This window comes from Epinephelus lanceolatus, chromosome 4, assembly GCF_041903045.1.
Source record: "Epinephelus lanceolatus isolate andai-2023 chromosome 4, ASM4190304v1, whole genome shotgun sequence".
NCBI classification, from domain to species: domain Eukaryota; kingdom Metazoa; phylum Chordata; class Actinopteri; order Perciformes; family Serranidae; genus Epinephelus; species Epinephelus lanceolatus.
The window spans coordinates 3,263,748-3,287,500 of record NC_135737.1 but is presented as its reverse complement, the minus strand read 5'-3'; the positions used below and the strand labels follow the sequence as shown (position 1 = coordinate 3,287,500).

Sequence of the window (23,753 nt, the reverse complement as noted above, 5' to 3'; positions counted from 1 at the left end):
CCCCTAATACTAAGTAATGCCCGTTCTTAAATGTGAGCCTTGAGTTAACCAGTGGTTTTATCTTTATCATGTATTCCAATCTTATAGCCTATTCACTGTACTCACTGCTTTTTGTATATTCAAGTGCTGTTGCACCTCATTTCACTGCTTGATATTTATGTTGAACTCTCTGGATTACCCTTCTCTCTCTCTCTCTCTCTCTCTCTCTCTCTCTCTCTAGGTATTTATTACATTCGTTGTATTTTTGCCCTCGTTATGGAAAATTCAATAAAGAGATCTATCAAAAAAAGTGATGGAGTACAGGACTAAAACAACGAAAACACAAGCCTACACTTTCTGAAATACTTTAATGCTATACAGTATACACACATTCTTGATCATTTTATACCCTTCTGCGGCACATTTCTCTCTCAGTTGGTGCTTATGGTCGGGGACCGACCTCTAGAGGGCAACAGCTGCAGTGGCGCTGCCACGTCCACCTGCTAGAAGAAGACAGATTTTGACGTCAACGCGTTTGAGCATGCCTACTAAGCTCTAACATAAACAAAGGCAGGACGCTACTCGGCAATAAATTCTGCGCTGCTGGTACTCTATATGCTAACATTACCGAAAAATTGGAAAACGCTTTACTTCTGCAACCATGGAAAACACGTTACTGATGCGAGTGAGTGTATTTACCGACCAAGGAGGCAGAAAATACATGGAAGATGTGACCGAGGTCATAGTAGAGCCCGAGCCGGGGGAAGATGAGCCGACCTCGGGTGAGCCAGAAGAGAGCAGAAGGGGAGACTGTACGCTCAGTTCTGTAGCTGCGAGCACGCATCTAGACCGGGCTGGTGAGACCGTTGTGTCCCCACAGGTTTCACATGCATCGCGTGAACCTGTGCGAAGGGATGACCAAAGTATATTAGTGAAAACATCTTTACCGGGAGGTCAGAGCCCGCTACGAGCTCAGCCAAGCACCGCGAGTCCTTCCCGCCGTTCCGTTGCGTTCTTCGCTGTGTTTGACGGGCACGGGGGTCGCGAGGCTGCGCAGTTTGCCAGAGACTATTTGTGGGAGTTCATGAAGAAGCAGCGGGGATTCTGGTCAGATTGTGATCGGGAGGTCTGCTCTGCTATACGCAAAGGATTTGTAGCCTGCCACCATGCTATGTGGAAAAAGCTACGTAAGTTTACCATCACCTTACTAAGTGACAAACTATATAACAATGTCAGCTGTCAGTCAATGGGGTCCGTTTTTGTACCTTCTCCTCTGTTTGAGTAGCAGGAACATTATGCTAAACCTCTCAACCAGATTGAAGTCTGCTGCTGAAGGCTGTTACATCCTAAAAGTTTTAATGTTATTTGCCGTGGCGCACTGCTAGCTCCTTTACCAGAAGATTCTATGGAAGTCATTCTCTGAAACATAACCATGCATGTATGTGTATTTTCGAAATGCCAGCCTAAATTAATTGGCATCTTTACTTTTTGTTTTTGTTTGAATATAAAATTATCTATGGGGCTAACAATGTTAGCAACCAAAGGCAAGAGATCTAACGAAGTTAGTAGTAGCTACCGGGGGTAATCGCAAACAAAGCCTGCCACAGTGTACATGTGTAACCCGTTACCGCAGATCTGTTTAAGTTTTTGTCCGTAAGAGAATCGGCCAATATTTTATTTTTTATTTATTTATTTTTACTTGTGTACTGTTGTATTTTTGTCATATTTACATATTTCGTTAATACCTATTACAAAACTTAACTGAATCATGACGTAGCCGTGTGTGCTATGTCTTACAAACACCGTGTGCCTTCCTGGATATGCCTGGGCATGTCAGCTGTTTCACAGCTGGTCACATGGTGTCTACCAGGGACGTTTCTAGGATTTGAGGACATAAGTCCCGTTTCCACTGAAGAAGTTCCTGGTACTATTTGGGGGGCAGGAACTACTACAGGAACGTCCTCTCGTTCGGCCCTCTCAACCGCCGTGTCTCCACTGAGTTCGTCTGGGGCCGTTAGTGGCCGTTTTGGTAAGGAAACGGAACCAGGGCGAGTGAGACAGGATCCGGAATTCGATGGATGTGCCTTTCCGTAAAAATAAAAGCACCAAGCTAATAAAAATGCGGTGAAACTTTTAATTTAAAGAATATAATTTACAAGAAAAACCCCAAGCCATTAAGTTAATCGATTTTCTTACACCCCTCATCACCCCAAATCGATGGTGCGCCAGAATTTAAAGTTTTACTATGGTGAACACTTTTAGTTTGGTGAATTTGGTGAATGCCGCATCCGCTCCCTAGACCGGAACCAGAATCCAGACAAAATTCGGAGTGAATAGACACCAGGCTCTTCGCTTGAAGAGCCTGGTGACGTGAGGCTACCACTGAGTGGAGAACGAGGAAGGTTCCTGTAAAGTTACGGGCTGCCTCTGGATGTGACGTAATCGTTGCGCGACCATTTTGACCGGGGCGACGTAGGGACGGCGTTAGCCGATAGTGGTGTCTGTAATAACTCATTAAATGGCCCGTGAAAAAAATATTTTTTCCAGCGGATGTCTTAGTTACAACATGATTGAGCTAACTGTAGTAGTTTCGTGTCGTATCCAACAATGGGAGCTTTTAACAGATGACATTCTGATGTTAGCTTTGCTGCTGCTGTTAGCTGATGCTTTCTAGACATCGTGATTTCCCAAAACTGAATAAATACCACACATATCAACACAAAACTGCTTTGCTAGCTCAATCATGTTGTAACTAAGATATCCGCTGGAAAGAATATTTTTTTCACGGGCCATTTAGTGAGTTTTTTTTACAGGGCGGCGAAAGCTATATGAACGAGCTAACTCTCGTCTGCTGAGTTTTAAAAATGCCGGCTATTTTGTTGCTTTCTGTTGACGTCACATCCCTCCTTGAGTATATCCAATCAGCACCAAGTAATCCCCAAGCTCCAGCCAGGAGTCTTTCGGGGCCGTTCTGAGTACCTACCCCGAGGCAGGGACTTGTTTAGCCCCCCGTAAAAGTTCCGGAACTCTGTCCTTCGGGGGTGGTTCCTGGGGTGGAGACACGCACCAACGGCCCCGGCCCCATAAAATTACCCCGAAGTTCCTGTGGTGGAAACGGGCCTATAGGGTCCTAGGGGAGTCCAGGTGGGACCCTCCCCAGTAAATTTATTTGACGAACAAGTCTATTTTGGTGGTTTTTATGCACGCTGGCATATTATTTACCCTTAAAAGCATATGTGCCCAGATAAATTATAAATTGTGATTAGACTTGCACCGATTACAATTTTTTGGGCCAATTTCCAATTTGCAGAGTGTTTGGATGGCCAATTCCGATTTTGTCCGATTCCGATTTCTTTTTTTTTTTCATACCACTTTACAGCACATAAGATATTGCAGTGTTTTCTATCTTTCCTTTATTAGAACATTTTAACCAAGATACAACACAAGATAACAATACAAGATGTGTGTGTGTGTGCGCTGCTGATGTTACACAATGTCAATCATGCGGCGCGGTGGAAATTTGACCAATGTTTTAAATTGGCATATTTTAGACCGACCGGCTGGTCGCAGGTCATGGCCGATCACGTGAAAATCAGCCCAATTCTGAGCACTGCTGATTAATTGGTGCAAGTCTAATTGTGATGTGAAATTATTAGTTGTTATTAATTAGTTAATTAGTTACTACAAATGGTGTCATTTAATTTTAGAGAATTTTAAGGTATTTATACTTGAGTATTTCCATTTTATGCTACTTTATGTATATTCTTCTGTATCTCAGAGTGAAATATTGTACTTACTCCACTATATTTATTTGTCTACTTTAGCTACTTTGAAGACACTGACTAAAAATACAAAATAAATGAACTAATATTATTATGTACCATTATAGATTAAACTAAACCCTGCAATCCAGCATCCCCTTCTCATCCTCCCTCTCATGGGGGTGGTGGTGTGTCTTCCTCAAGCTTGGGTCCTCTACCAGAGGCCTTGGAGTTTGAGGTTTCTGTGCAGTATCTAACTGTTCCTAGGACTATGCCCTTCTGGACAGAGACCCCAGATGTTGTTCCCTGGAATCTGCTGCAGCAGCCACTCTCCCAGTTTCGGGGTCACACCCCTGAGTGCTCCAGTTACCACTGGCACCACTGTTGCCTTTACTCCCTTAATCTTTTCTAGCTCCCCTTTCTTCCTGATGTTGCTGTCGCTTGGAATTGTTACATCTATCACCACTGCCTTCTTCTGTTGTTGATGATGTTCGGTTGGTTAGCCAGCACCAGTATGTCAGTCTGGATCTGGAAATCCCCTAAGAGCTTACCTCAGTCATTCTCAACCACCTTAGGAGGTGTCTTCCATTGTGACCTTGGGACTTCCAGCCCCTACTCAGTGCAGATGTTCCTGTACACTATGCCAGCTACTTGGTTATGGTGTTCCATGTACGCTCTTCCTGCCTGCATCTTACACCCTGCTATTATGTGCTGAACTGTCTCAGGAGCATCTTTGCACAGCCTGCACCTTGGGTCCTGTCTGGTGTGGTAGACTCCTGCTTCTCTTGATCTTGTACTAAGTGCCTGTTTCTGTGCTGCCATGATTAAAGCCACAGTGTGTAGGAATTTCTCCCATCTAACGTTGAAATCATATATTGCATTCAAATGGATAGCACACTCTAGCGCCTCATTGTTTCAAACGCGTATTGCAACAACGGTAGCCGCTGTGTACCAAAAAGCTATGATAACATTGATGAAACCATGTCATCCGATAATTAATGGAGTATTCATTCAGGCTCCTACACAGACACACGCGACGTGAGTTGACAAACCCCCTCCTCACCATGCTGGCTGTGTTTTCAAAGTAGGACTGTTGGAGTGGGTGTTAATCGAAACAAACCGATCACGTCTTGTGTTTTGACAACTGACAAGTGGCTCAACCTCACACACCTCATCCCTCTCCTCGCATCACTGCGCCGCTGACAGCTGTTAGCGGTGCCGCTATTACCCCGGCACTACTGCAGCATAACAAATGCAGCATAACAAAGTCCGACTCTTTAAGCATAATGGAGGATCATGCATATGCAGCATCACGGGAGACGGAATCCTTGTCGCCAAGAAAGCGCAAAAGGGAATCAAAAGGGCAATGTGACTGGCGAATTAAAAAAACGAAGGTCAACATTGGGGTAACCTTTCCTAGGTGGAGAGAGCTGCTGAAGGAGAAAGGTAATGCCAGGCCAGCACCACTGTTAGCTGGGAAACGGCTAACAGCTAACAGGGGTGCAGTGATGCAAGGAGAAGAGGGATGAGGTGTGTGAGGTTGAGCCACTTGTTGCTGTTAGCTGTGAGCTGTTTCCCAGCTAACAGCGGCGCTGTCCTGTGATTGCATTACCTTTCTCCGGCACTGGCACTTGTGACTAGCCTGCTTGCTGCTGCTTTTCGTCACTCTTACCTGCAGGCGGAAACCGACAAGTGAAAAAGCGAAAGGCTATTCCGTATTTCTCAAGTATGTCCCTGTACACACCTGTATTTTCAAGATGGCGCGCGTACATGATGAGACACCGGTCGCAATGTACATGTAAATGAGAATTTCGGAGCTTACGGACATAATTAGATTACAGATACACTGATGGAGGTAAACACACATGTGCTAGGACACGCTCTTGACTGCAAAATTTGTTTGTCTCAAAGAACAATTGAAATTGTTACACATAGTGCCTTTAATGCTTCCGTGCTGTCTTTCAGTCCAGTCTTTTCCAGCCACTGGTAGGATTTCTTGATGTCGGTCACTTCTTCAATCTGTCATTGGTACGTGCCATGCAGGGGCTTGTCCTTCAATGATGGTTCGTCATCCTCTTCTGCATTCTCAGGTTTCTGCCGCCTGAGGTATTCATTTAGCATCACTTGGTTGTTTTGTCGTGGACAGTGGCTCTGACGCTCATGAGTTCTTGGCCTCCCTCATTCGGTTTAGTGTACAGTCTCAGGGTGCTGGGCTTGGGATGAAACCCCCATGCATTGTGATAAGCTTCCTTGTCTTGATATCAGTGGCCTCTATTTCCTCCTTTGGCCAGCTTGATATACCAGCTGGGTATCTGATGACTGGCAGGGCGTATGTGTTGATGGGTCGGACCTTGTTCTGTCCATTTAGCTGACTTTTCAGGATATGCCTTACTCCGTGTAGGTATTTGGCTGTGGCTGACTTCCTTGTGGCCTTCTCGTGGTCACTGCTGCCCTCTGGTAGTTCAACCCCCTCGGTTCTGATCGTCTTACCTCTCTTGGACACCATCCGACCATAGTTACCTAGTCCTCCCCCTGGTATTACTACTAATTCCTTTTTGGGCCTTGCTCATGTATTGGGCCATGTGCCTATTCATCTTAGCCGCTATGATGCCTGACAGGAGCTTCCATGTTGTACAGAGGCAGATTATTGGCCGGTAGTTGGATGAGACCGTGCCCTTCTGGGGATCCTTCTTGATCAGGACTGTCCATCCCTGGGTCATCCACTCTGGATGGGTCCTATCCATCAGCAGCTGGTTCATGTGCTGCCAGGAGTTCATGGAGTGCAGTTAATTTCTTTAGGCAAGGCAAGGCAAGGCAAGGCAATTTTATTTATATAGCACCATTCATACACAAGGCAATTCAATGTGCTTTACAAGAGAAATACATTTAAAACAATATATCATTAAAAACAAGAGCTAAAAGCAAGCTAATAAATGGTTAAAAACAGTGCAGAAAATGTATTTATAAAGCAAAAGCAACAGCAGACAAATATAAAAACAATAGCTACAGATTATCCTAACAATAAGTTACATATCTAGTTCACTGGTAAGCTGCAGTAAATAGTAATGTTTTAAGCCCTGATTTAAATGAGTTGACAGTTTCAGCCGACCTCAGATATCCTGGAAGTTTGTTCCACAGGCGGGGAGCATAGAAACTAAAGGCTGCTTCACCTTGTTTGGTTTTAAACCTGTTCCAGATGATCTGAGGGGTCTGGATGCTTCATAACGTACAAGTATATCAGAGATGTATTTAGGCCCGAGACCATTTAGTGCTTTATAGACAAGTAACAAGATTTTAAAGTCTATCCTTTGACACACAGGAAGCCAGTGCAGCGACTTAAGCACTGGTGTAATGTGCTCCACTCTCTTGGTGTTGGTGAGGACTCTGGCAGCAGCGTTCTGAACGAGCTGCAGTTGATTTTTTACTCAGACCTGTGAAGACACCGTTACAGTAGTCCAGCCTGCTGAAAATGAAAGCATGAACAAGTTTTTCTGTATCTTGTTTAGACAGAAATTCTTTTATTCTTGCAATGTTTTTAAGGTGGTAGTAGGCTGATTTAGTAATTGTGTTAATGTGACTATTGAAATTTAGGTCTGAGTCCAGAACTACACCAAGATTTCTGGCTTGATTTGTAGGTTTTAGTGTCATGGCATCAAGGTGAGCACTGACTATTGATCTTTGTTCTTTGGGGCCAAAAACAACTATCTCAGTTTTGTCTGTGTTTAGTTGTAGAAAATTCTGGCACATCCATGTATTGATTTCGTCAATGCACTTATTTAGCAGATGAGGGGACTGTAGTCATCTGGTGACACTGTTATGTAAAGTTGTGTGTCATCCGCAAAAGTATGGTAGGAGATGTTATGATATTCCATAATCTGAGCAAGAGGGAGCATATAGAGCGCATTTTCGCATTTTGACAACATGGCAAGAGTCCTCCGTTTGGGAACACTTTGGTTTCAGGGTAAAATACGAAGATGGAAATAAACAAGTGGACAAGACAAAAGCAGTGTGTCGACACTGCGGAACAGCGGTCGGGTATGTACTTGGAAGCACGTCTAACATGCTAACGCATCTAAAGCGACACCACCCGAGTTTGAACGTTAACCGGTATGACTAGAAAAAGCAATCTGGTGCAAACTACGATATCGTCGCCGTTTAAAAAGAAAGAGCGTTTCCCTGACCATTGCGCTAAAGAAATATCCAACGCCATTGGAGTTCAGTAAAATTGTTTAAGCTGCACTTTAGATATAAGCATGTTTTGTTTACTGCACTTTAACAAAGTGGGAAAGCTAAGTAAGTCCCTAGTAAAACTGAATCTGAGCAGGCTTTAAAGCTGACCAGCTGCACTATACTTTTTATTTTAACCGAGTAAAACTGTTTAAGCAGAAATTTATATTTATATTTTTCATTCAAAAAATGTGTTAAAAAACAGAAGGATTTTATTTTTCACTTTTATATTTCTATTTTCATTCAAACAATGTGAAAAAGCAGGATTTTTTATATATATATATATATATATATATATATATATATATATATATATATATATATATATATTTGTTTCGTTCAAAAAATGTGTAAAAAGCAGTTAACTCAACTGCTGTGGTGGTATGTTTTAAAAAGGTTACCAATAAGTAAAAGATATTTAATAGTTGTCTATTTTTTTCATTACTGTACCGAAAAAAACCGAACCGTGACTTGTGTACCAAGGTACGTACCGAACCGTGATTTTTGTGTACCGTTACACCCCTACTGTCTTGTAAATAAGATTTAAACCAATTTAGCACAGTGCCAGAAAGTCCCACAAACTTTTCTATTCTGTCGAGCAGTATCTTACGGTCGACTGTGTCGAATGCAGCACTGAGGTCCAGTAATACCAGAACCGAAATCTTTGATGCATCACTGCACAGATGAATGTCATTTACAACTTTTACAAGTGCAGTCTCAGTGCTGTGATGTGCTCGAAATCCAGACTGAAAGGCATCAAAGGAATTGTTTTGCTCCAAGAATGTGTTAAGTTGCTGAAAAACAACCTTTTCAATGATCTTTCCTAAAAATGGTAGGTTTGATATGGGCCTGTAGTTATTTATTACTGAGGCATCCAGATTAGGCTTTTTTAAGAGACGTTTAATGACTGCAGTGTTCAGGGCCGTTGGAAAAAGGCCTGACTGAAGAGAACAGTTGACTATCTGTAGTATATCTGATGCTATGCAGTTAAAAACATCTTTAAAAAAGCTTTTAGGCAGAGTGTCAAGGCAGCAGGTAGTGGACCTGAGGTTTCTAACTATGTCTGTCAAAGCAGCATAATTTAATGGGTGAAAAAGTGCCAAATTAACTGGAGTAGTCTTATAAGGCACAGGTGAAATAGCCACTGTGTTGGAGTTACAGACTGTCTGTCTTATCTTTAAAATCTTGTCTGTGAAAAAAGAAGCAAAGTCATTGCATGCTGTTCTGGCTACTCTTGCGTTAAAAAAAATGTAAAACTAGCAGAGTAGTCTTCTGAGGAGGAGGTCTATGACTCGCTAAATAATAAGCACTCGCGGAGATCTTTCCAGGTTCAAAAAGGGTGGTGAATTTATTTACATAAACAAAAATAATCTCCGTGGTTGACTTCATACAATAAACAAAACAAAAGGTTAATTTAGCGGTAGATAAAATGTCTCACTCCTCACTCCCAGGACCCAGCTGTACTATATCCTTAATCATAGGAGGAGGAGGGCCGTGAGCTGGCAGAAAACAATCAGAATAAATTATCATTTATCTGCAATATATAATCTACCACTTCCAATAATTAATCAACATTATTACCAGCATTATTTTGATTTCCAAAAAATTAATAAATATGAAAAAATATGAATTGGCTCCAACACATGCCTTGGTGGATAGCAGTTCAGGAGGGACTGACGCTGATGGGTTTGTCAGTCTGTCAACAACAGTAAATAAAGTCCATGCATTGTTGTTATTTTTGTTGACAATCTCAGAGAAAAAGGACTGTCACGCCCTTTTTAGCTCCAAGTTATAGATGTGCAGACTTTACCTATAGATGTCATAATGAACCTGGAGTTTGGTTTTTCGCCACCTGCGTTCTGCTTTTCTGCATTCTCTTTTTTGAGCTTTTACCCATGTGGCGTTCCTCCATGGTGGTTTTTTCTTATCAGAGACAACTTTGACCTTCATGGGGGCAATATTGTCCATAATATTCATAGCTTTAGAGCTGAAACTATGAACCAGATCATTGACAGAGACTGAGGGCAGAGCTGGTGTGGGTATAAAATCCTGGGTGAATAGTGTACAGGTGTTTTCGTTGATATAGCGTTTTCTGATTACCTCTGTTGTAATTTTACTGATGTCAGCGGAGATAGCCATTTTAAAGAAAACACAGTAATGATCAGAAAAGGCAACATCAGTCACCACAACCTCAGAAATGTTGAGCCCTTTGGAGATAATTAGATCTAAAATATGTCCCTTATTGTGTGTTGGCTCTGTTACATGCTGGGAAAGTTCAAAGTTGTCCAGGATGTAGTAAAGTTCTTTCGCGCTGCCATCTTTGGGATTATTAATATGAATATTAAAATGACCCACTATAACAACACAGTCAAAATCAATACAGACAACAGACAATAGTTGAGAAAAGTCATCAACAAAGTGTGCACTATATTTTGGAGGCCTGTAAATGGTTATTAATACTGCTTGACAGGAGGATCTCAATTGCAGTGCAACATATTCAAAAGACTCAAACTTCCCATATGACAACTGTTTGCACTGGTAAACATCCTTAAATAAAGTGGCTACTCCACCCCCTTTCCTAAGTTCTCTAACTGAGCTGATAAAATGGAAGTTTGGGGGGGCTGATTCAATAAGTACTGCTGCACTGTTGTTTTCATTTAATTAAGTTTCAGTTAAAAACATAAAATCAAGGTTTCTGTTGATAATAAAATCATTAATTAATAGTGACTTGCCAGCCAGAGATCGGATATTTAAGAAAGCTAAGTTTAGTGTACTAACATTGTCTGACACAGTCTGTGGCTGACGCATAACTGGAGTCAGATTAGATAGAGTAGCTGTGCGCTTCGAGTACACATTGTTTTTCCTAATGCTAGTCAAAACAGGAATGACAGACCTTGGAGATGACTCTGGCTGATACTTTTCAATTTCAAGATGTGTTTGACCATGCCACCGGCTATTTAAGATCACCGGTATGTTTAAGGAAGCGGCATGGGGTCTGTCTCATCTCTGACAGGCACCTGAGTGATGACGTCTAGGGCTACTATTTAAGAGTTCATCAATTTGACTGAGCTTTAGTGTGGCAGCTTTAACTAACTCCTTGATTGGTGAGCGTGGTGGAGGGGGGGAGGGTTGACGCTGGCTCCGTGGTGATTGTGATGAAGGGCAGGAGGGGGGTTGTTGGATCCCTGACTGGGACAGGGACATCCTCTGAATGCCTTGGGTGATGTGGAGCAAAGGGTCAGGTGAAGGGGGAGAGTTGCAGGCTGTCTGTCTCTGTGCCCAGTACTTGTCCTTGGCTCTTATCTGTCCATTCTTGTTTTGGTATGGCATTCCAAGAGCATGACGTACAGTACAGGCCAAAAGTTTGGACACACCTTCTCATTCAATGCGTTTTCTTTATTTTCATGACTATTTACATTGTAGATTCTCACTGAAGGCATCAAAACTATGAATGAACACATGTGGAGTTATGTACTTCACAAAAAAAGGTGAAATAACTGAAAACATGTTTTATATTCTAGTTTTTTCAACATAGCCACCCTTTGCTCTGATTACTGCTTTGCACACTCTTGGCATTCTTTCGATGAGCTTCAAGAGGTAGTCACCTGAAATGGTTTCCACTTCACAGGTGTGCCTTATCAGGGTTAATTAGTGGAATTTCTTGCTTTATCAATGGGGTTGGGACCATCAGTTGTGTTGTGCAGAAGTCAGTTTAATATACAGTCGACAGCCCTATTGGACAACTGTTAAAATTCATATTATGGCAAGAACCAATCAGCTAACTAAAGAAAAACCAGTGGCCATCATTACTTTAAGAAATGAAGGTCAGTCAGTCCGGAAAATTGCAAAAACTTTAAATGTGTCCCCAAGTGGAGTCGCAAAAACCATCAAGCGCTACAACGAAACTGGCACACATGAGGACCGACCCAGGAAAGGAAGACCAAGAGTCACCTCTGCTTCTGAGGATAAGTTCATCCGAGTCACCAGCCTCAGAAATGGCAAGTTAACAGCAGCTCAGATCAGAGACCAGATGAATGCCACACAGAGTTCTAGCAGCAGACCCATCTCTAGAACAACTGTTAAGAGGAGACTGCGCCAATCAGGCCTTCATGGTCAAATAGCTGCTAGGAAACCACTGCTAAGGAGAGGCAACAAGCAGAAGAGATTTGTTTGGGCCAAGAAACACAAGGAATGGACATTAGACCAGTGGAAATCTGTGCTTTGGTCTGATGAGTCCAAATTTGAGATCTTTGGTTCCAACCGCCGTGTCTTTGTGAGACGCAGAAAAGGTGAACGGATGGATTCCACATGCCTGGTTCCCACTGTGAAGCATGGAGGAGGAGGTGTGATGGTGTGGGGGTGTTTTGCTGGTGACACTGTTGGGGATTTATTCAAAATTGAAGGCACACTGAACCAGCATGGCTACCACAGCATCCTGCAGCGACATGCCATCCCATCCGGTTTGCGTTTAGTTGGACCATCATTTATTTTTCAACAGGACAATGACCCCAAACACACCTCCAGGCTGTGTAAGGGCTATTTGACCAAGAAGGAGAGTGATGGAGTGCTGCGGCAGATGACCTGGCCTCCACAGTCACCGGACCTGAACCCAATCGAGATGGTTTGGGGTGAGCTGGACCGCAGAGTGAAGGCAAAGGAGCCAACAAGTGCTAAACACCTCTGGGAACTCCTTCAAGACTGTTGGAAAACCATTTCAGGTGACTACTTCTTGAAGCTCATGGAGAGAATGCCAAGAGTGTGCAAAGCAGTAATCAGAGCAAAGGGTGGCTATTTTGAAGAAACTAGAATATAAAACATGTTTTCAGTTATTTCACCTTTTTTTGTTAAGTACATAACTCCACATGTGTTCATTCATAGTTTTGATGCCTTCAGTGAGAATCTACAATGTAAATAGTCATGAAAATAAAGAAAACGCATTGAATGAGAAGGTGTGTCCAAACTTTTGGCCTGCACTGTAGATTGGCCCCGAGTAGTCTGCATCCAGTGATGTTCAGATGAATCCCATCACGCTGAAAGTGATCCTTACAGTTCCAAAAGATGTTAAAATTGTCAATAAACTTTAGCCAGTAGGTGTGGATCCTGTCAGGTCCCAGTGGTGTCCAGCTCTTCATACCTGATACTCTGTCCTGGATGTTTGCCGTTGTAATGGTAACTGGCTCTTGTTCTGGGAGATTGCTGTAGTCTGCTCTTAGATCCACTACCCATTTAGCATCTGTGTTATGTGATGCCTCCTTCTCTCATATGCTCTTCCAGTATTGTTCAGTTTCAGCCCTGGGTGGATCTATTCTCATGTTGTTATCTTGCCACTGAGGGTCAATTTGGGTGGTTCGGTGGAGAACATCATATTTATTCTTCTGGAGAGAGTGAGAGTGAGAGTGAGCGAGTGAGAGAGAGATGTGCTGCTTAAATGACACAGATTAAATAGATCGTGGGCTTTTTGTTTTTATTGTTAGACCGATTCTTATTGTCGAAATATTCTTGTAGCCTATATATTTAGATCTGGAGCTATTAACAAAACATTCAGGGCTGAATCCCCAGACGCCCAAGCCTATCGACGCCACTGGTGTCTATACACAGTGTCTGTGAAGTGCATGTCTGGCTTTTTTTTTTGCCTCCAGCTAACCTAAAGGTCACAGTTTTGTAATGACGCTCAATACAGAGAATGATTGATGGACATTAGCAGTAAACAAACAAAAAAAAACAAACCCAAAAAATAATTTTTAAAAAAGAAGAATTTTTATTTTCTTCCCATCATTTTACTGGGCTTTTTTGTGTATTTCAGTGTACTTGTGCAGTAAGCAGCTCATTAGCAATAAAGGTTTTAGCTCATTAAATATGATATATTCCTTTTCTCTCTTTCATCTTCTCAGCCGAATGGCCAAAGACACTCACAGGCCTACCTAGCACATCAGGCACCACAGCCAGCATAGTAGTCATCCGAGGAAACCGCATGTATGTGGCCCATGTTGGGGACTCAGCAGTGGTATTAGGGGTCCAGGATGATCCCTCAGTCCCGTTCATCAGAGCTGTGGAAGTCACACAAGACCACAAACCTGAATTACCCAGAGAGAGGGAGCGTATTGAAGGTCTGGGAGGGAGGTAAGGCTTAACCCACAAAACACCTTGCATCTACATGATATTTAAATACAACATTAATTTTAATTGTTTTCTCTGATGTTGTGTATTTCCTGCATTGAAAAGAGTGGTTTTGCAGCCTGGCCAGCACATCATTGCTCAGAGGACATAACCGTAACTCTCCACAAAAAAGACAAAACTTTTCTGTTGGAGGTTTCTGTCAAAACTTTAAATAATTTAGCTGCCAAAGGGGTCCACATTGAATCAAACGGTTGATCATTTGCTGTGACATTAAATTGAAGTTGTAAATTAAAGTACACAGTGGAGCAGATTGTTGCTGGAGGACAAAAATTAAACAGGATGCTGCTGTCTTGACAAGCGCTCTGGGATATTTTGGCTTCATGTGTCCTTGCCGAGCAGATCCTATGATAAGTCATTTTAGCCGCAGCCTGTTCTTTTAAGAACTCCTTGCTTTGAACAGGTGCAGCTTATTATATTGCGACATGCTGACAGAATGAAACCATTGTAGAATGTTGGAGAGAAAATTTGCAGCGGTGTGAACTGGCCAGTCTGTGCTTGACTCAAGCTGGCTGCTTATGTCACCTGCAACTCGGTAGCTGATTTTAGAACATAAAGTACGTCACCTGTTTCTATGGCCAGTCAGCTTGTAGTGAAGTCCGCTGGCCAAGTCAAACTGACCGCAGACGGCGTGCTCACTTGTTGTGGCAGTGGCTCCGTCCCTGCAGAGCCCTCTGTTTCCATCCTCACGGTGTGCCAGTGTCGGATGGTGGGTCGCTGCTGCTGCTCGTTGTAAGTGACATATGAGCCCACCCTTAATGTCAAAAACTGGCTTTTGGAAACTTGTGGATTCTTTGCTTGAAGTCAGTGGCAGCTTCTCTCTTCTCTCCCCTTATCTGCTAACAGTGTTATCAAGAAATCCGGAGTGAACCGGGTTGTCTGGAAGAGGCCGAGGCTGAGTCACAATGGCCCAGTCCGTCGCAGCACTGTCATTGACCAGATACCATTCTTGGCGGTAGCGCGAGCCCTAGGTAGGAAAAGTAACATCACAGTTACTGTATTTCAGTGAATAACCTGCTTGAATGGCTAAAATAATATTACTGTTCTTGTCTTGTCATGAAAACAAATGATAAAACCCTCAGTTTAATGAAAGCATGCTTATAAGAAGGAGCTATCAGTTACATCAGACATGGAAGAGAGTTCAGGGAGTTTTGTCAGATGACTGTAGATCATTGCTGAGATGGATGCAGTGGCCTATTATCATTGGTCTTCAGCCTAGTTCTAAGGACTAATCCATTCAGGAAAACAGAGATTCCAAGGGCCAGATAAAAAATAACCATTTTATTACTGCCTTTTAATTTGTTGGCATTCGTAAAAAATCTTGTGAAAGCTTTTTGTCAACAAGTGTGTCAGACATGCTGCAGCTAGGGCTGGGCGGTATGACAATTTTCATAGCACGTTTTTAAAAAAAAGTCATATCGGTTTAACGGTATTTGTCAGGAAAATGCGGCCCGAGCCATAGAGTTGGGCGGTATCCAAATTTTGTTACCGTTAAACCTTCCCCACATTTTCCAGGGGTATACGGTATTACCGTGACTAATTAAAAATCACTTTGAAGGGCTCGGGGGGGTCACCAAAATGTCGGCTTGCGCCTATACCGTTCAAAAACAGAATAGCAAACATTACATAGGCCTAAGAATACTGAAAAAATAACAACAAAACGTACAACATTAACAACTTTTATTAACAAATACGCAAATGCAGCAGTCAACCAAACAGAATGAAATAACAACAAATTGTCTGTGGTCTATATTCCACTTTCATTACAGTAATCGACACAAATCAATTAAATTAAAACACAGCCCCATAGCACCCAATACTTACAGGCTTGTCAAATAATAAAAATGTAACAGTAAATAACAAAGGCAGTAACGAAAATGTGTGCTATACAGCGTATCCTGAGACTGCAACGGGTACTGTCCGTTGGTTTATTTTTAGAATCTATCAACATAAATCAAATAAAAGCACAGCTCTACAGCATCCAGTACTACGGCTTATCAAATAAGAAAAACAGAACAATAAATAACAAGGCATAACCGAAAATGGGCATATATAATCCTATCCTGAGAAGGCAACGGGAAATACTGTTCGTTGGTTTATTTTTAGAGCCTACCTTTAGTTTGAAAAGTTCACCCTCTCCAAGTCTGAACATTTCTGTCCGTTAGAACAGGCTACTCCTCATTGAAATTGACATAAAAACAAACTATAATGATAATTATAACAGCATCCTATGGTATGCTATGCTATATCCTATTCAAGTTTTTTTTTTGCCAGAAAAACCAGCATGTTGTGTTTTTTTTTTTTTTGGGACCAACTCTCTTGATGTGCGGCTTGCTATCTTTTCTTCTCTTTCTCACGTCCAACCTGTCACGGGATGATGTCACATCCAAAAACTTCATCAAATGTCATCTCCCGAATCAACAGTTAAAGGCGCTGTATGTAAGAATGTGGCCAAAACGGTTACTGCACTCAAATTTAAAATACTGCCGCGAGTCGTGTCCGCCCCCCCTCCCCTACAGATTCGAGGTTGCTGGACAGCGGCACGCTGGAGACTGATTTGTTTGCCGACGAGCGGCTGCCGTGGCAGGGCTGTGTCGCCACGTCCTTGATCTTCGGTTTTCCAGCGGACCGTTCGAGCAAGTCCGGCTTCTCTGCTGCTAACGCTGCTGCCGGGATACAGCTCACGAGGAGCCGGCTGCTAATGCTATGTACCGGGACACTGCTAATGCTGCTTGCTATGGATGCACCGAATATTCGGTAACTGAATATATTTGGCCGAATATTGCAAAAAACCACACATTCGGTTTTGATAACGCAATCAAACAGCGTGCCGTGACGGGCGGAATAAAACGTCGGCAGTGTGGTGATCCACCCGTCACGGCACTCGCATTTGCGACTGAAAATAGTTTTGAGCGAGCAGAATAGGCTTAAATCATTCAGCACGCTGTGCGAGCAGCCTACAGATTTCAACCAGAAGCAGAAACGTAAGGCGAATCCCATCGGTTGGGGGTTGAACGGGGGTCACAGACACAGACGGTAACGTTAATGTATTCCTGTCAAATACGGCGGCCATCGGCTTACCCGGCGACGGAGAAGTCGGCTCCAATAATATCGTCTTCTTGGCGTCATGACTGCCCAGAAGTACCTGAACAGCCGAGCCAGCCTAACACAGGTATGTATGTGATGTGTCAGAGGAGAAATGAGCCTTTCACATTTCTGTCTTTGTGGCAGGTAACGGCCCACAAACCTCACTGCACTTCAGGGACTGTTCATTACTTATGAAGGGACTGTCAGGGGAGGAGGGTGGCTGGTTGATTTTTATTTTATTTATTTATTTTATTTTGATCCCCCCTATGTTAATCACTTATTGATGCTGTTTTTGAAGTATGCATAAGTCAATAAGTAATTTATTCCATTGAAATATCATTGATGTATTATAGAAAAGTGATTTATCTTTTTATAAATGACAAAAGGCACATCTGCCTCATTTTTGCTGTGGTATCGTGATACTACTCAGAACCATGATATTTTCATTGGTATCGCACAGTGGGTCCCAATTTTGGTACCATGACAACACTAATCTGGAGGAGGTTCATCTGCAAAAACTAATGAAAAACTAAACAACGATATTCGGTATTCAGTACTTGGTATTCGGCCAAGCGTTTAATAATATTTGGCTTTGGCTTCGGCCACAAATTTTCATTTCGGTGCATCCCTACTGCTTGCCGTGCTGCTGTAGCTCAGTTGTAACTGTAACTGATGCTGAGACTCTACTGACTGCATGACTGGTAGATGGCGGTGGGTGGCGCAACAGGCCAAAACACAAATTCAAAACATAAACATGATTTGCGGACTGTAAATTTTTTTTTAAATGCGAATATTCTGGCTGTACTCTTGTTGTCGGTGAGATCAGTATGTTATATGAACATTATTCCTTAGTCTCTGTGACATATTAGAAGGATTTTATGACTATTTGCTTTGTATTTCTTACATATAGCTCCTTTAAGAGAAACATTATAGCCTACTATTAGTTTTGAATTGTAATAGTATTAAATTGAAAACTCAACCACACATAGGCTACATAAGTACTGGACAAACACTCATTATTTAGGCATTAAATAAATTATATTTAATATTACTAGTCCATACCCATTGGTAGCTTTGTCACCTTCTACCTATGCCAATCCTCAATGCCTATGTGCAGTTTCACATAGATTGACCAAGTCAGTGAGTAGAAAAACGTGAGACAGACAGAATGACTGGCTGAAAGAACGACACACTGACAGTTTTGATTGGTTACATGACACAAGTGAAGCCAATCAACACTGAAGCCTCTCTACAGTGCAGCATATAAGAGGAGAGGAGAGAGCCCTGTCTTACCTCTTCATAAACTAAAGTCATATTATTTTGTGCGACAGACGCTTCATATAATAACATAACAATATACTATTTATCGTGTTATGTCATCATGTCATTTCTGTCTCTACATGGTCACGTGTTAACAATTCTCCTCTGCTCTCTGTATCACACACGGCAGAGTTCAACAGGTGGATGTGGTAGTCTACCAGTAGAGTAGAGAGAGAGCTAAGTAGCGTTGAAGTACAGTAGAGCAGGGCAGAGAGATGGAAGCAAAATATATTAAACCTGGGGTTAATACAGTTGAACTGATGAGAGGGGTGAAAAATAAATAGAGGTGGGCATGGCTCAAGTAGGGCGCAAAAAAATTATAGACGGAGAACAACAAAGATTGCCGCAGCCGCCCCCCCAGGTTTCAGGTTTCAGACTCAGGAAAATTTTTCACTTTAAACCCTGACACTGTCATTTTTGTGTAGGAATTAAGCTATGATAGTGGCTTAAATTAAACAGTTTTTATAGGGCAAGTAAAAACAGACTTCGGGCAAGTAGATCTCTGACCAACTTGCCTTGCGGGCAAGTGAAAAAAACCTTAGCGTTGAACCCTGCCATGACTTAGTCATACCAAAAATTAGAAAAAAAACCCCAAAACATTCGGCCACAGGGGGAGCCACAGCGATCGGTCACATTTTAGCCATTTTTAAGCGTTTTTCTGTTATTATAGCGCCACCCAGTTGCCAATTAGAGTTAAATTTCTCCAGTCACCTTGAGGCGTCCTGTTTTACATATCTACTAAATTTAGTAAAAATCGATATGGCGGTTAGGCCTAGATAAGAAATTAGCTCTCTAGCACCCCCATTTTGTTTGATGGGGTCAATAATGGAGGGGTCCCCTCAGATTATGTGTGGTCTTACGCCTACAAGGTTGTGTGGTGATCTGTGAAACCCTTGAGATGTTATACACCTTTATGTGATGAGCCACGCCCTCCGCAATATTCATTGCCTTATAGAAGCTCAGTTTTAGTAAGTTTTCCAACTTTTGCCAAGAGGGAACTTCTGGGTCATCGTGTTCTTCAGCAACGTGTACAGTTGCTTCGCTTTCAGGACTGTCTCTGGCAGCCATTCTCGCCTCTAAACTTTTCTCAATGCTCTCACTCTAGCCAGCTCTAACATGCCTGTGGTGTGCAGCGGTTAAATGGGTCCCTGTTGAAACACTTTCCCACCGCACACGTTCCGGACGTTGTTTGGGCTATTCACCGGTATTCCGGTATATGAAAATTCATATCATAACGAAAATAAATACCGGTTTTCGGTATGAACCGGTATACCGCCCAGTCCTAGCTGCAGCACATTTTCATTCAAGTGCCTGTATTTTTGCCAAACTCAGAAATCTGCCTTTTGTACAAAAATTTTAGACAAGTGAAAGAGAGGAAGGGCAGCAGTCATCATTGAGGGCATTTGTTAAGACCAATGGTGATTACAGTTATGTTTCTCTTCTCTGCAACAGGTGATCTGTGGAGCTATGACTTCTACAGCGGGAAGTTTGTAGTTTCTCCAGAGCCAGACACTAGTGTGGTGACCCTTGACCCCAGAAAACACCGCTACATCATCCTGGGCAGCGATGGTTTGTGGAACATGGTACCACCTCAAGAGGCTATCTCCATGTGTCAAAACAATGATGAGGCAATGGTGAGTGGAGAGCTACATTAGAAAAGACTTGTTTCTGTCAAGGCTCTTGTTCTTCCTGTTTGTCTTGTTCTCGTTCCTATTCTTGTTGTTGTTGTTGTTATTCATCTTCTTCTTCTTCTTCTTCTTCTTCTTATTCTTGTTTTTATTATAGATAGATAACTTTCTTTCTTACCTCCCTGGACTTTTTGGTCTGTTGTACATTAAAGGTTACACAAACAAAGGGCCCTATCATGATTTATGAAAAATAATCTAACAGAGTAGTTTCAACCTCACATCAGACCATGTCAGTTTTGTAACAACCTTCCATGCTGCAGGCACCATGTGGGGTATCGAGTGCCCGGCAGCTTGTCAGCCATGCTCTGCTGCGGTGGCGCCAGCGCATGTTACGTGCAGACAACACCAGTGCCATTGTCATTGCCCTGCACGAGCCTGGGACCTCCCAGGACACGCTGCACCATGAGGAGGTGCTGCTGGACCTAGCCAAGGTGTCCCAGTGTCCTCCCACCTCCATATCCCGTGCTGACACGCCTCTCCTTCAGGTGAGAGCAGGATGATAACAAGTTTATTTCACACCTAAGAATTCCCAAATGAATACCCAAAGGATATTGAGGAGTGTAACAAACTTAGGGCTTGTACCTTTTATTTAGAGAGGGTTCCAGTTCAATTTTTAACAGTTAAAAAAGTTGAGAAAGGGTTGAATTCCTGCATAGTCCGAATCATTGCATATCCAATAAGCATTTGGCTGACACTGTGTAGGACTATAACACTTAAGTTTGCATGGTTTTATTTCCCTATGCACCTGTCTAGGGCTTAAATGACTCCTCTGGTAACTCGAAAAATTCCATTACTAAAAAGCCTTGAGGCAAAATATTTGCCTCCAGGCTTCGTTAAATCCAGAACAACTATACAGCTTACTGTGTTTCACATGGATGATTATTTCTGTTTCACAACCCGTTTACGTTACTTCCGCTGTAGAGCTGTAAATTAATCGTCAATAGTATGTCTGACTTCGCAGGTAGGCCTACGTGTGATGAATAGCCACAGCCATTTGTAATGGTCACGCATGACAGCTGTTGTGTAGGAGAACCACGTTGGTGTGAGACTGTCTGTAAAACTGCACTTCTTCTCTGCCGTATTTTGGATCAACAAGTCCAATGAGTGGCACAGATATCGATTTGCAAAGTGATTGAAGGGTGTTTCTGTATCAATTTATGTCTCACTGTGGGAGTGTCAACAAAGTTCGTGCATGTGCGCCCAGCTCCACAATGACTGAGATATAAGTGCATGTGAGGCTTTCTAAATCTATAAGCTCCATAAGTTTAACATCCAGGCGTAAAGGGACCTTCACATAACTTTATCAGTCAGTCAGCGGGTCAGTGAACACGCCAACAGTGGTCCTAAGCGTTGTCTCCGTAACCATGGCAACGATGATGCTGAGTGATAGACCTGCCATTATGTGACATTCTCCTCTGCAAATTCTGATTTAACCCTTAGATGCATAAGTGGGGTCAAAAATGACCCCAAGGGTTGTTTTTCTTCAATATCTATGGAATTAAAAGTTTATATCATTTCATATTCCAGGTATTCCTCATAAAATATGTTTTTGAGATGAGGTCATTTGCATTTAAAAAATTTTTTTTATACATTTTAAGAAATTGTTGTTTTTGTATCACTACCCCACTCTTCCATAAGTGGGGTCAAAAATGACCCCAAGCATTTCCTATGGAATATCAAGGGTTAGACCTATGAATCTTTGATTCTTATCAACTGTGACAGGTATACATTTACTGTCACACTTACACATCTAATGCCAGCAGTCTCACCACCCGGGAGGATTTTTATACAGCAACATACATCTAAGTATTATATTCTTGGAATACATATGACGTTAGAAAATATGAACTTATTTTCCACATCCATGACTTTTGTGTGATAAGTATAGTATTATTGTCATCAAATCAGCCTACTTTGTAGTTAGCTAACACTAGCTAACTAAGCTAGCTAGTGTTAGCTAACTGCAATGTAGGTACTAGTTAGCTAACTACTATGTAATTTTAGTACTGTAATGTTAGCTAGCTAACATTACTGCATTTGTTGTGTAGAGATAAGCAGCCTTACTATATTTATAGCTCCCTTGTAATAAAATCTAACCATAATTGTGTGTGTGTGTGTGCGCGCGCATGCCCACATGTGTGCTCACGTGTTAGGTAGCCTATTATGCTTTTATTGATTATTCAGTGATGTCATTAGTAAGCGTGTGTGTGTTTGTGTGTGTGTGTGTGTGTGTGTGTGTGTGTGGTTAACATTACTGCATTTGTTGTGTAGAGATAAGCAGACTTACTGCTTATTATGATATTTATAGCTTCCTTGTAATAAAATCTAACCTGTTAGGTAGCCTATTATACTATTATTGATTATTCAGTGATGTCATTAGTTGTTAAAATGTTAATAAAAAGTGATAAATGAACATGTCAAACATGAAATCATTCTTTTGTTGACCAAAATATAATGCAAATCATCATCTTTAACCAAAATGAAAGAAATTGCTTAAATTTATCACATAAAACGCATTGATTCTAATTGGGGTCATTTTTGACTTGGCTTTACATTCATACGGGAAGTGAACACTGGCCTCCTCGGTAAAAGTCAGTGATTGTTGGACCCATCCCCACCCCCTCCGCCTGCCCTATTTGGACTTATGCCCCCTTAACTTCATCGGGCGGCGTTACAGAATAAAGACGACTGTTATCTGGTCATTGGTATTCGACGACTTCGGAGTGAGGCTGGGTTGAGCATTTAGACAGTTGCAGCTCCCACAGATGGTACTTGATAAATCATGCTTCTCCAGATCAATAATGAAAATTCAGATGATGGGCCAAAAATTTTACTGACACATTGTGAAGATGCCATTACCTGTACCATCACACATGCAAGATTAATATGCTGTTGTAACATGACAAATGTACACACACACCTGATATAACAGTAGGAAGTAATGTGGCATTAACTGTACTGTACTGTACATGTATCATGTATTGTTTAGCACAAGGTCCAGTATAATAAAACACCTCAGACAGCTCAATTCAGTAGTATTGGATTGCATTATGTCTAGGGATGCCCCCCCTCGCTAGTCGGCACCAGAAATATTAGTCAGTTAAACCTATTAGTGTTTTATTAATGTGTAAGGCTGCTTAACTGTCATGCAGCCACCCGCCACTAGCGGTTGCTACAGAGCCGTCAGACAGCAGTCCCCATCTCCGCGGTAATGCTTAAGTAAACCGCAGTTTTAAAACATCACGGTGGGAAATTGGAGAGATGTCCTCTAGCAAAACCAGCGCGGTTTGGCAGTACTTTGATCTAAAAAATGAATTCAGCAGCAATTAATCTTTTTGAGATGTTTTATTTTTTGTTAACTTTAAAGCTACTCTTACCTTTCTAGCATTTCACATAGCACTTACAAAAAATTTGAACATCCACAACTCCTGCCTCCCTCCAAAGTCCCATCCCCCTCCTCCTGCAACTCCACCTCCCTCCAAAGGCCTACTCCCCCCTCCTCCATTATGTCCTCATT

General features: G+C 42.1%; 1 protein-coding gene across 2 annotated transcripts in view; it reads left to right on the top strand.

Annotated features, from left to right (window-relative positions):
- The first annotated feature begins 518 nt into the window (after positions 1 to 518).
- The window catches only part of ppm1da (protein phosphatase, Mg2+/Mn2+ dependent, 1Da), a 34,295-nt gene continuing 11,060 nt past the window's right edge, over positions 519 to 23,753 (top strand). The window contains exons 1-6 of one of the 2 annotated variants that reach the window (XM_078166853.1): positions 519 to 1,166; positions 13,859 to 14,087; positions 14,724 to 14,873; positions 14,988 to 15,112; positions 20,001 to 20,182; positions 20,497 to 20,721. In XM_078166853.1, the coding sequence (XP_078022979.1) occupies positions 641 to 1,166; positions 13,859 to 14,087; positions 14,724 to 14,873; positions 14,988 to 15,112; positions 20,001 to 20,182; positions 20,497 to 20,721 (1,437 nt within the window). In that variant the 5' untranslated portion in view covers positions 519 to 640. The remainder of the gene's footprint in view (positions 1,167 to 13,858; positions 14,088 to 14,723; positions 14,874 to 14,987; positions 15,113 to 20,000; positions 20,183 to 20,496; positions 20,722 to 23,753) is intronic. The other variant, XM_033631925.2, reaches the window with a different exon arrangement.